The sequence below is a fragment of the Arachis ipaensis genome, chromosome B6 (genome assembly GCF_059453495.1).
Source record: "Arachis ipaensis isolate K30076 ecotype BB chromosome B6, ASM5945349v1, whole genome shotgun sequence".
Classification (NCBI taxonomy): domain Eukaryota; kingdom Viridiplantae; phylum Streptophyta; class Magnoliopsida; order Fabales; family Fabaceae; genus Arachis; species Arachis ipaensis.
Genome location: NC_142441.1, coordinates 151690299 through 151702616, shown reverse-complemented (window position 1 = coordinate 151702616; position 12318 = coordinate 151690299). Strand labels below are relative to the sequence as shown.

Below are 12318 nucleotides of genomic sequence, written 5' to 3'. Positions count from 1 at the left end.
ATTTTATTATTTATTATATTATATATTATATATATGGATAATCTGCAAACGAATTTTACAATGAGTAATAACTCAAATGGCATAGACTCCCCATACTCAATTAAGAGGTTGCGGGTTCGAGTTTCCTATCTTTCCAAATTTTGCCAATGAGTAATAGCTCAAATGGCATAGTCTCCCCATACTCAATTAAGAGGTTGCGGGTTCGAGTATCCTATCTTTGGTAAAAAAAAAAAAAAAAAACGAATTTTACATATATTTAATTATGTATTTTAATATTTTTTTCTAAAACGAGAACTCTAATAAAATGTAATCAAAGTATAAAAATTTTAAACACTAAATTAAAAAAATTAGTTAACATATATTTTAATATTTTTAAGATAAATGTTAAAATTATTATTAATAAAAATTTTAAATTTTGTTTTTAATAAATTTGTAACAAATTGAGTAATTATATTAAAATTTTAAATTTGCCAATGAGTTATAAATTTTGTTTTTAATAAATTTGTAACAAATTGAGTAATTATATTAAAATTTTAAATTTGCCAATGAGTTATAACTCAAATGGCATAGTCTCTCCATACTCAATTAAGAGGTTGCGGATTCGAGTCTTGTATTTTTGGTAAAAAAAAATATTAAAATTTTAAATTTTATATATTTTTTTTAATTATAACTTTAACGTGTCCAATAAAGACATATTAAGAGTGATCTAAAACTAAATCCTAAACAAACTACCCAAAAGATAAACTCTATTTTCATGATCAGAAAAAATAAATTTTATTTTTTTTCAGTTAATAACTTAATATTAATTAATTTTTTTAAAATTATTTCATTTATTTTAAATTTTAATCTTAAATTATAAATTATTAATTTTAAATTTTAAATTTAAATTCTAAAATTAACTAATAATGATTAATTAAAAAGGATGGTGTTATTATACACTAAATTATTTTGATAACTAAATCTAATCAAGTAATTTAATAGCATAATAAAAATCACCTACACATATACATTATTAAGAAGAAAAAACTTAAATAACAATAATAATAGTAAAAAATTATAGTATATTAAAAAAATACTATATAAAAAATATACTAAAAATTATAAAAAAAATAAAACAAATTTAAGAAATAATATTATAATTTAGTATCATATCTTTTTTATTAATTATTTATCTAAAAATAATTTTAACTAACATTATTCAAATAATATTTATTACCTCTATCCAAAATCAATTTTATAAAATTAAATTCATTCAAATTCCAATTTAATGCGAATTTAGTATTTCTAAATTAGAAATGGATTCCTTATATTTTTCTCTTAATTATTTCTCAGCGAATTAGGTGACCTAACTCTATTGCGCCAAGGCTAATCCTATTAGAGTACTATAAGGCTAAGATAATCGAAATAGACAAAACAATTTTCATTTATGAGATTGAGATATTGTAGGTAGCTAGGAATCAAATGTAGAAACCAACCAAGTATTTATGAGAGTTGGTTGTCTCATAATTGTGATAGAGTAGAGACCAATAGGTTCAGTTAAAAACTTAAAATGGTTATTAAGAGTTTTAGTGTTTTATACACTTGTTAAACTTACCACAATTTTTTAATAATGGTAACAATACTAAAATAATAATTAAAACAACTGTGTCTTTCATACGCATAGAGGTGACAAAACGGGTCGAATTTGTTTGTCCGATCCGCTAGAATTTGTTTGTCCGATCCGCTAGGATTTAGAGCCTGTCAAATTAAAAAAATTCGCCAAACCCACACCACCAAATTAGTAGGTTTTGGCGGGACAGACCGGTCTACTGGACCGAAAATTTTTAATTTTTTTATTAAATAAAAGAGTGATTACTATATTAAAATTAATAATTATAGAATTTTCAAACACTTTTTTTATTTTTTGTTTTTATTCTTTTTTTAGTTATTAATTTTATTTATTTTATTTTACAATTTTTTATATAAATTCAAATGATGTGACTTATTTTTTAAAATAAAGATGGTTTTATTAACAAATATTTTGAACAATTTTATTAAAGTTAAAAATTAAAAAAAAGATAGTAAAAAAATTATATTATAATTTTATTATTTTTTATTGATATTTAATTTTTAATTATTATTTTTAGTTAATTTTAATTACTTTTATTTAAAAAAAAAAGTCAAACGGCTAGCCCGCCGACCCGCTAATCTACCATAAAATAGGATGGATTAGCATTTTAAATTCATTTTAATTGGCGAGACAAGCCGACATACCCCATTTATAAGACAGGCCTTGGCGGAGCGGAGCGAGTTGGGGTAAACCGGCCCACTTTGCCATCCCCTACATACATATAACTATTCTTGGTATGAGATGAGAAAGAACCTTATCTGAATCTAAATGTAATCCATTCATTGCACACAATTCGATGAGCATGGGTTAAGCCATTGTTTTCTAACTCATTCATGCTATGATGCTGATATCTTCTTCTTTCTTCTACTCAATAAACTAAGTGCATAAATTTATTAAAATGGCAGTTAAATATCTCTTTCAAGTAGCCCCCTTTTTTTTCTTCTTCTTTCTTTTATTTTTCATGGTAATGGTCAATAAACAAAAGGAAAAATAAGTAGTTTGATTACAAGACTTAGAAGTAACTTATTCGAGTAAAAGTAAGTGCTAAAAAATTTTGGTTATAACATTAAGAATTCAAATTTGAAAGCCTGTCCGAATATAATTAAATTATTAATATTTTTCCATAAACTTTATGAGAAAAAAATATTGAGATTTAATAAACTTAATTAGTATAAGCCAATGAATTATAGTTCAAATGGCATAATCTTCCCATACTCATTTAAGAGGTCAAGGGTTCAAGTCCTATCTAGTACAAATTATTTTTTTTTTTTTTTGGGCTTAATTTTCAGTATATTAATCCATTATCAACAATGCAACAAATAATTATATTTTTCCGAGTCAAAACATTTTTTGTGGGTTTCACATCAATAAAACAATATGGACAATTTTTTTTCGATCTGAAAATAGGTTTTTGGTCTTGAGCTATCCTTTTGTTTTATTTGGACTTGGGTTTTTTTGTCTCATTTGTTTCTCTAAAAAAACAAGGAGGCCCAATGATCTTATTGGGCTTCTTTTTAAGCTTGTGCTTATAGGTGTGGACAAAGCCCAAGCCCGTTATCAACCTAATTTACGCAAAGATCCTTTATCTCATGTTATTGCATACTCCTTTTTTTGTTTTTGGATGCAAATTGCATACTACTATTTATTAGTCAAATTGGTCTACAAGATATGACCAAAAACAAGAGAGTTTAAGAAACTTATCGTCAACATAGACCATGTTAGTTCACTGGGAAATAAGTTTGTTTCTTATTTAATTGTCTCAAGTTTGAGTTCTTGAGATAACAACACTTGTACACAGATAAATAGTCATAGTTATTAAGTTAAATTAGCTGAATTTCTAATAAAAAAATTACAAAGACTTTAGAACCTTGAAAGTTGTTAATCTTTAAAATTTTGTTGTTTCAAAAGCTAAAATGAAACTTTAATTTGAATATGGAAGAAAATAATTAAATTAGTTGGATTTCTTTAAAATTTAGGATCATAAATTCAGTAATTCACACATGTTTGATAAGACTATCAAGGTGTTAGACGTCATTAGTATTAGATTGATTTTGTTATTATAATTAGATTGCATTATTTTTTGTCTATAAATAAACACTTCTCATTGTACATGCATACAACACAATAATATTTAAATATTAAATTTATTCTTACATTATTATGACGAATTCTACCAACTAGGCAAGTAATAATAAAAATGATATAGGTAACTGTTACTGATCCAGCCTACGGATCCTGCACCCGGAACGAACCCCGAACCCGGTCGCTCGGGTTCAAACCCGCTCCGCCACTCGAAGGGCCCGAAACCGACCCGATAAGAACTCCTAACCAACTTTTAAATTCAAATGTCTCCCTTATCTTAGCTAAACAAGATAAAATATGATACTCACCATCACTTATAAATAAAGGACTCAGGTCCCTCCAGGTATTCATTCATTCCTCACATTTCTACCTCTTAGATTCATTCTGACTTGAGCGTCGGAGTGTCTTTGCAGGTACCACCACTCATTGCTCCAGTCAAATAATCCGGTATCCGCCTCGATCCGCAGGTTCTCGATCCACCTCTCAACCCGTACCGGAAGTCTCCAGTACAATAACAATTTAAATTCTCCCATTATCAAGGCTCAAAACTAAAATAAGAGGGAAAAAATATAAATAATTTTCACCACTCATCAATATCGAAGTTGATGTTGCATAGCACCAAATAAAAATAACATAGCCTGGCTGAAAGAAACAAGCAAAGATATTGAATGCTGTGTTGAGGTCCCTTCCATCATTTTGGGGGCGCAGTGGTCCAAATTCATCACAAAATTTAGTAGTAGGGACTAGGCACTACTGTGGTCCTCATTCATAAGGAGAAATAAAATATCAAAGCACCTCACACAAAAGACAATAATAAAGAAATGTTAGAAAATTATCAAAATTTAATATTTTAGTAATTAATTAGTTATTAATATTTAAAAAATTAAAATATCTTGTTAGATTACTAAATTAAAGGAATTAGGTTGATGGTTAAAAGTGATGACTAAAAATAATAAATTTGGATAGTTCTCTAGTATTTTTTTACAGTGACATGTATGCTCATTTTTTTTTTTTTGAAATTTTGTTTAATTATTTATTTATTTTGGTGTGCACGCATGGATTTAAGGCTACCAAGCTTCTATTGTAGCTAAATGCGGGTAGGTCCCCTTAGGCAAAGAATAGTCCACAAATACAACATCTGCCAGGTGCCTGAAGATTTGTTTGGAAATCAGACAATTATTAATTAATGTTATGTTTGCTTATGTAAAAAATTAAGGGGTTATGTTAGGAAATTAATGATTTTTTTGAATAACATGAACAATGAATTTTAAAATAATAAAATTGGTTTAATTCAAGTAAAATACACTATACTTTAAATTACTCATCTAAATCTTAATATCAGAATAATCATCTGTATACTTAGTGAATTGAACATCTGATATATTCATTATTCACATTGTTTAATATTTTCATTGTCTACCTATATTTTTTCAAAATTAAGGTTGTTATTGCTTATATAAGTATATAAATAACTTTTTGGGTGCTAGAATAACTTTATCCGTTATATATATATGATAAATGATTGAAAAATTAAATTTTTTTATTTCTTTTTACATTAAATTAGTTAATAATACAAAAACAATATTTAATATTATAAAATATGAAAAGACTACATATTGTGTTTCAGTTAATATATATATATATATATATATATATATATATATATATAGCTAAATAAAATTTTAGTTACCACTCTTTATGAGCACATCCAATAATATAATAATTTTCTTTATTCAAGCTTGGGTTATCAATATATTCTATTATGAGTTAATTTTACCTAATTAATTTAAAAGAGATTATTCCTCACTTTATTACTTTAAGCATTTTTTTATTTATTTTAGGATATTCCATTTATGATCCATGGAAAGAAGGATCAAGAAGAATGGCTAGCCCAACAACCCAAAGTAAACGTGTTTAAACTCTATTATATTATTATTATTATAAACTTTATCTAATAATTTGATTTTAATATTTGACCAATTTGTGATTACTTCTCTTTCTTTCATTTTTTTTTTCTATCATCTTAGGATTCAAACTCAATTAAGATGGAGTGCTTTTATATGACATTCATTTCTAAGAAGCCAATTTTAGGAGGTAGTTATTTTAAAACAGTTGCGAACTTAATGCACCATTATTATTAATCATAGACAAGGAAGAGAGAATGAAGGTGTAGAATCAAATTCATCATGCTTAGCTTAAGAGAAGGAGGACAAAAAAATTAAAATAATAATACAACATCCCCTTTACAAGCTTTTTTCCTTTCTTTTTCTTTCTTTCAATTGTGGGGAAGATTAAGGATAGTGGGAGAAAAATTTTGAGGTGCCCACTATGCCCACCATGAAAAAAAAATACATGGTAATTAAAAATTAACTACCAAAACGGACTCTATAAGATTCTAAAAAATAGTCTAATTATGAATAAATTTATTCATGATTAAACCATTTTTATAAATGTCTTATTATATATTTTTTCGGTATTTTTTTTAAATCGTTTCTTCCTTTTGGATCCATTTTAATTTGTTGACACTAGAATCTTTCAATGCCCGTTTTGGTGATTAACTCTAATTAATATTAAATATATATTAAAAAAAAAAGATTTTGTGACTAGATATGATAGCATGCATCTTCTTTATTTCAATTGTAGGTGGTAGATTCTCTCCGAAATTTGGTTGGAAGTCCATTCAATGGCAATGGAAATGGCCCATATTGAATCCCACATTCTGATCCTACCAATTCCCACCTGAACATTTAAAAATTAATAATTATGAGACATTATTACAAAAAATAAACAATGGTATAAGGAAACAAAAAGTTTAATTAGTTATTAAAATGGAATTACCATATATACCAAAGTTTTAGAACCATAACAGTGAATTTTTTTTTTTTTTTTTACCGAAGATAGGAGACTGGAACCCGCAAAGAGAGACTATGCCATTTGAGCTATTACTCATTGGCCTTAACAGTGAATGTTGCACAAAGGTATATATAATATTTGAATAGTTGTAAAAATCTTTGTTCAATAAAGACATATATTATAAAATTATGCAAGGCATTTTTCTCATAATTTCTGAAAATGAAGCACTTAAAATTATTTTTCCTCTAAAAAATATAGCTTATATGATGGAAATATAAAAAAGATTATTGGTGTCTAAAAATATTTTTAGTTATATATAATTTATAAAAAAATAATTTTTTGTTATTATCAATACTTAAATTCTGAACCTCTTAATTAAGTTATAAGTCACTTGACATCCCAATTAATTTGACTTTAATTAATCTTATGTATAACAAATAAAAAATGAATTAATAGACACATTAATGCCTATTAATATATTAGTATATATAACATGACATGTATTACTTCATGTCTTTAACTACATCATCAAAATCCTTTCTCCTCTCACATTTATATATGATCTAACTTCTCTAATTTCGTATTAAATTAAAATATTAGTATATGTACGTAAAAAATTAATTATTAAATTAATTATTAATATTATGTATATTTTATATTTTAATATCTATTTTATAAAAAAACTTTTTTTTTGGTAAACGGTATTGTCGAAGTTTTAGATGCTTTTAGGCTGGCTCCTTGGGGTCATTTGTCATATATAATCATTATTTTTCTTTCTAATCACTAAATTAACATATCTCACTTTAGGTACTTTTAATTATTCTTGTTTTGCTAATACTCTCTCTCTCACAGACACACATATTTTTTAGTAATCTTGCACCAAAATCTTACAAACATGATGTGATGTAAATACTAAATATGCAATGCCAATAATAATAATAATAATAATAATAATAATAATAATAATAATAATTCATTATTTAATTTGTGAAGAAATATCGGTTATGGTGTATAAATAAATTGATTCTAGATAGGAAAATTAATTGATTTACATAATCATTATTATATTATTTTCTTGCAAATTAATTCTTAATTAGTTAAATGTATGTACCTAAACTTGGTGACCAAATGATGGACCATAATCATTGTCTCAAGCTTTGCTAGCTCATTACCGGGGCAGGCGTGTACTCCACTGCCAAATGGCATGAATGTATTGGGTTTTGGTGCAACCTATAATTTAAAAAAAAAAATTAAAAAAATAACCTTATCATAAAAATAATAAGTTTCTGTTTAACAATATTAAAATCTAAATATAAATAAAAAAAGTTTGTGTGTTAAGAAAAATAGAAAATAAAAATCAACACCAAATTACAATAGCATGATAAATTAAATATCAACAAATTAAATAATTTTTTTTTCAACCATACACACTAGCGTTATCGGTACGAATTTGAATTTTCTAAAGTTTGAATTTTATTTTAGAGAGTAAAGTATAATCTATTACCATTTATTTCAGAGGTGAGACCAAGAGAAAATATGAGAGAGAAAACATTTAATGATAAAAGATCTCACTTTATCCTCTAAAGTGAAAATATAAAATTTAGAGGATCCAAATTCTATCAGTACATATTATAATTATATTCCTTTTTTTTTTCTTTTTTCTAACTATTTAGGATCATAACTCATGCTTACCTCAAACCTTGAAGGGTTGAATTTCTGAGGCTCAGAGAAAAATTCTGGATTGTGATGAATATTTCTGAACAATGGCATTGCTTTCCACCCTTTTGGTATAAGGAACCCTGTTTCAAAATTATTATGTAAATCACTACTATATATTATTTAACTTTGGTAGATAAGAGTAATTTTCACATTGGGCATTTGCATTTGTCACTTTATTTGCATGGTGCATTTTTGGATAAAATTAAGAAAAACCTATTCTCCAAAAAATGATATTTTTAATAATTAATTAAGATACATATAGAAAAATATTATTGATCTTATATTAATTAGAGTAGTCTTACCCTTGTACTCAACATCAGCAACTGCTTCTCTGAAAGGGAATGATATTATGCTTGACATTCTCAAGCTCTCTAACACAACCTAATAATTAACATTTACATTTCACACATGCTTAATTAATTAATAATAAATTGAAAAACGTAATGCACTTTCAAAAATAAATAAATAAATAGGATAATATATTAGGTGTGACTTGCATTATATATTATACCTTATAAGTGATTGGCATGTTTCTAGTTTGGTTCCAACTCAATGGAAGGTTATCTACTTCATTTGACTTTTGAATAGCCTTTTGTTCTGCCTGCAATCCAATCAATACCACATATATTTAGCATTATTGACATATATATATAAAAAAAAAAATGTATCATAAATCATATTTTAACTTAAAATCATAACACTACATATAAGTGTATAAGTAAAAAATTTCTCAAACATATATTATTAATTGATTCATTAATTTAAACCTAATTATACTAACACCATACCAAATTCGACAAATAGCAACAATTTTCTGTTTGAAACCGTCGCTAAATTAAAACATTACGAAAACAACTACGCATAAGTTTTAATTTTCTCAAACATATATTATATATTAATTCATTCGTTAATTTAAACCTAATTATATTAACACTATACCGAATTCGACAAATAACCACAATTTTCTGTTTAAAACCGTCGCTAAATTACGTGACAGATAATTTAAACATTACGAAAATAACTACGCATAACTCTCTTAATTATTTTAATTTGAAAAAGATATTGCGAAATTATTTCAAAGTTGTATATATATAGATACCTTTACAGTTTGGAGAAGCTTGGGTTGATCATGCAAATACTTGACTATCCATGTCATGACACTAGCTGTGGTGTCTTGAGCAGCAAAAAGCACTCCAATAATGTTATCTGCAATTTGATCATCATTCAAAGTTTCTCCTCCTTCACCTTTCCAATTTAGTAGACAACTCAATAGATCTCTATCAACCAATTTCTTCTCCTTTCTCTCACAAATTATCTCACATAGAATCTTCCCAAGTTTCTTTCTTGCCTACACATTATTCATTTAACCAAATACATAAAAATAAACACAAACATTCAAATCAATGCACTTATTAAATACTCCTTCCTTCCATCCAATAATAATTACCAAAGTAAATATATATTTTTTATTTTCGTTATTCGTATTTTCTGTTTTTAAAATAAAAAAAAGTTAGTGGAAACAAAAAAATAATTTTTAAATTTTTTATATATAAATATTAAAAATAAAAACAGAAAATAGAATTGTAAACTAAACGTACCATTATATGATGGTAAAAACTCAGGTGAAGTCGACTTCACGTGAAGTTGATATCTAAGAGTCGTTAGATGAAAATTTAGTCAAATTAGTCAAATCATCTAACAGTTTTCAGGTATCAACTTTACGTGAAGTCGACTGCACCTGAGTTTCCACCTAATATGATTATATATATAGTTTAAGTTTTCAACGAACCAATTTTTTCACTCCAACTGTTATTATTATTATTGGACGAAGGGAGTTTATATTTTTTTAAAAAAATAATAATGAAAAGAAAAGGAAAATACCAAGAGAGCTTTTTGATATTGTGTTCCTGGAATGGTAGATGGAAAAGAATTATAGCCTTTGTCCACAATCCAGTAGTTCTTCTTTAATTCCTCCTTCAAATGTGGCTCTAGATACCCAAAAATTGTAAGGATTCCAACATCAAAGGAGAACTGCACAAAAAGCATTCAATAGTTTGGACCACATTAAATTATTGACCCCGTATTACACATACACAATAATTAAATATATATCACACTTTATAGCTAATAATTAATATATGCACATATACACATAAGACAAAGCCAAGGAATGAATGTGAAACTCATGTGTTCATCATATAAAATATTAACATAAAATGTTATTCTTTTTGTTCTATAATTAACAGGTGAATTCAGTACGGACATACTTTAATTTTTAAATATTATTAAATAATAAAAAATATTACTTTAATTTTTAACAAATACTTTTTAAAATATCATAATTATTATAACGTAGTCATCCTACAAATTTAGTATATTCTAAATTTAATAATATTATCTAGATATTAACCGCTGTTAAATGTTTAGCCGCACACTATCTTCTAGCGGGTCGACAACCGCTGCTATCTATTCTGCAGCGGTTAAAAACCGCTACTATTAGCTCCATAACCGCTATTAATTGTCGAAGGTGGTGTAGTGTAAATTCATTAAATTTTGTAAAAAACTAAAAATAGAAATTAAACCTACCCTTTTCATTTCCTTGAATGTGTTAACAACATGGCCATTGTTATTATGATGATGAGCCCAATTTTGGATGGAAGAGAGAGCTAAGGCTTCAATTTTTGGCACCAAAATCTTGAGTGAATCAAGAGAGAGGGACCTCTGAACAAGCTTTCTAAGGCGCATGTGATATTCAGCTTGATGAAAGAACAAGGCAGAAGGACCAATCAAACGTTCCTTGCTTTTTGGGTATGTTGGCTTGAACAAGTGTGAATGAGTCACTAACACAAACCTTGCTGCCTCAGGGCTTGTAAGCATCACACATGGACAACCTAGTATGTTGCTCTTGAATATCTCACCATACCTAACAATCATAACCATAATCTTTCATTATTACTACATTAACAATTTCATTAAAGACATCTTCATATAAAGATGATATATATTGTGAACTGTTAGATAGTTTAGCCAAACATATCGAATTATCTAACGATTTATAATATTGTCTTTACATGAAGATATTTTTACTGAAATAACCACAATTTTTTTTTTAATTGTTACTTCTAAAAAGACATCTTCATGTAAAGATGATATATATTGTGAAGTGTTAGATAGTTTAGTCAAACATACCGAATTATCTAACGATTTACAATATCGTCTTCAGATGAAGATATTTTTACTGAAGTAATAACCACTATTTTTTTTTAATTGTAAAACAATTTAGAAATGCATGCCACCCAAAAGAACTAAGGTATCATAAAGTAGGAAAAGTTATGGAACCTTTTTTGTTTGGTGAAGAAGAAAAGATTGGGGTCTTGAGAATAGAGTTGGAGGGTTTCCCCTATGTAAGGCCACCCCATTGAACCTGGTGGAAGCTTTGGAATAATAGCATGATGGATTTCAGATCTTCTTCTTCTTCTAATTCTTTTTGGAGAGAATAATAATAACATGATTGATGAAAATAGGGTAAGGAGAATGAGAGTAGAGCAAACAAATATTACATCCATGTTTTTGGAATAACCAAAACTCTTTTTTTTTTGTTTAGGAGTATTGAAGAGGAGGGAAAAAATGTTAGAGGGTTAGCAAATATTAAAGAAAAATTAATGAAATGTGGAGAAATAATAATAATAATAATAATGCTCAAATAATATAAACTCTCTGCTCCTTTATTTAGAGTGATTGAAGTTATATGGGGGGAGAGACAACCTTATATAGAAGGCATCACAAGGTTGTGGCCTAGGCTTTTGCTGAGCTCATTGAGTCATATATATTTTTTTCATTTAAAGAAAAATTAGAAATATATATATATATATATATATATATATATATATATATATATATGTAGCTAGAATGGTGGGAAATGATTGATAAAGACAAAAAAAAAAATTGTTCATATTATGGCCGTGTATATATTTATTGATTGGTGATATTTGGACCCAATTATATACATCCTTGTCAATAAGGACTCATGGTGATTCTCATATACAATTAAGTAT

At 26.7% G+C, this 12318-nt stretch overlaps 1 protein-coding gene across 1 annotated transcript; it reads right to left on the bottom strand.

The window, feature by feature from the left end:
* Positions 1-5846: 5846 nt before the first annotated feature.
* Positions 5847-12012, bottom strand: LOC107605673 (abscisic acid 8'-hydroxylase CYP707A1). The gene is made up of 9 exons (XM_016307629.3): positions 11603-12012; positions 10850-11186; positions 10145-10294; positions 9363-9611; positions 8775-8864; positions 8566-8644; positions 8237-8343; positions 7656-7774; positions 5847-6430 (listed from the first exon to the last, which is right to left on the bottom strand). Exons 1-9 carry the CDS (start codon positions 11827-11829, stop codon positions 6325-6327), a joined length of 1464 nt encoding a protein of 487 aa, XP_016163115.1. The 5' UTR covers positions 11830-12012; the 3' UTR covers positions 5847-6324.
* Positions 12013-12318: the final 306 nt, after the last annotated feature.

Excerpts from the sequence above, each read along its gene's own strand:
- LOC107605673 (XM_016307629.3), bottom strand. The coding sequence starts at position 11,829 with ATGGATGTAATATTTGTTTGCTCTACTCTCATTCTCCTTACCCTATTT. Across the intron at positions 11,187-11,602 it reads TTCTTCACCAAACAAAAAAG|GTATGGTGAGATATTCAAGA; the intron begins GTTCCATAACTT and ends TATGATTGTTAG. Across the intron at positions 8,865-9,362 it reads AGCTTCTCCAAACTGTAAAG|GCAGAACAAAAGGCTATTCA; the intron begins GTATCTATATAT and ends ATTGGATTGCAG.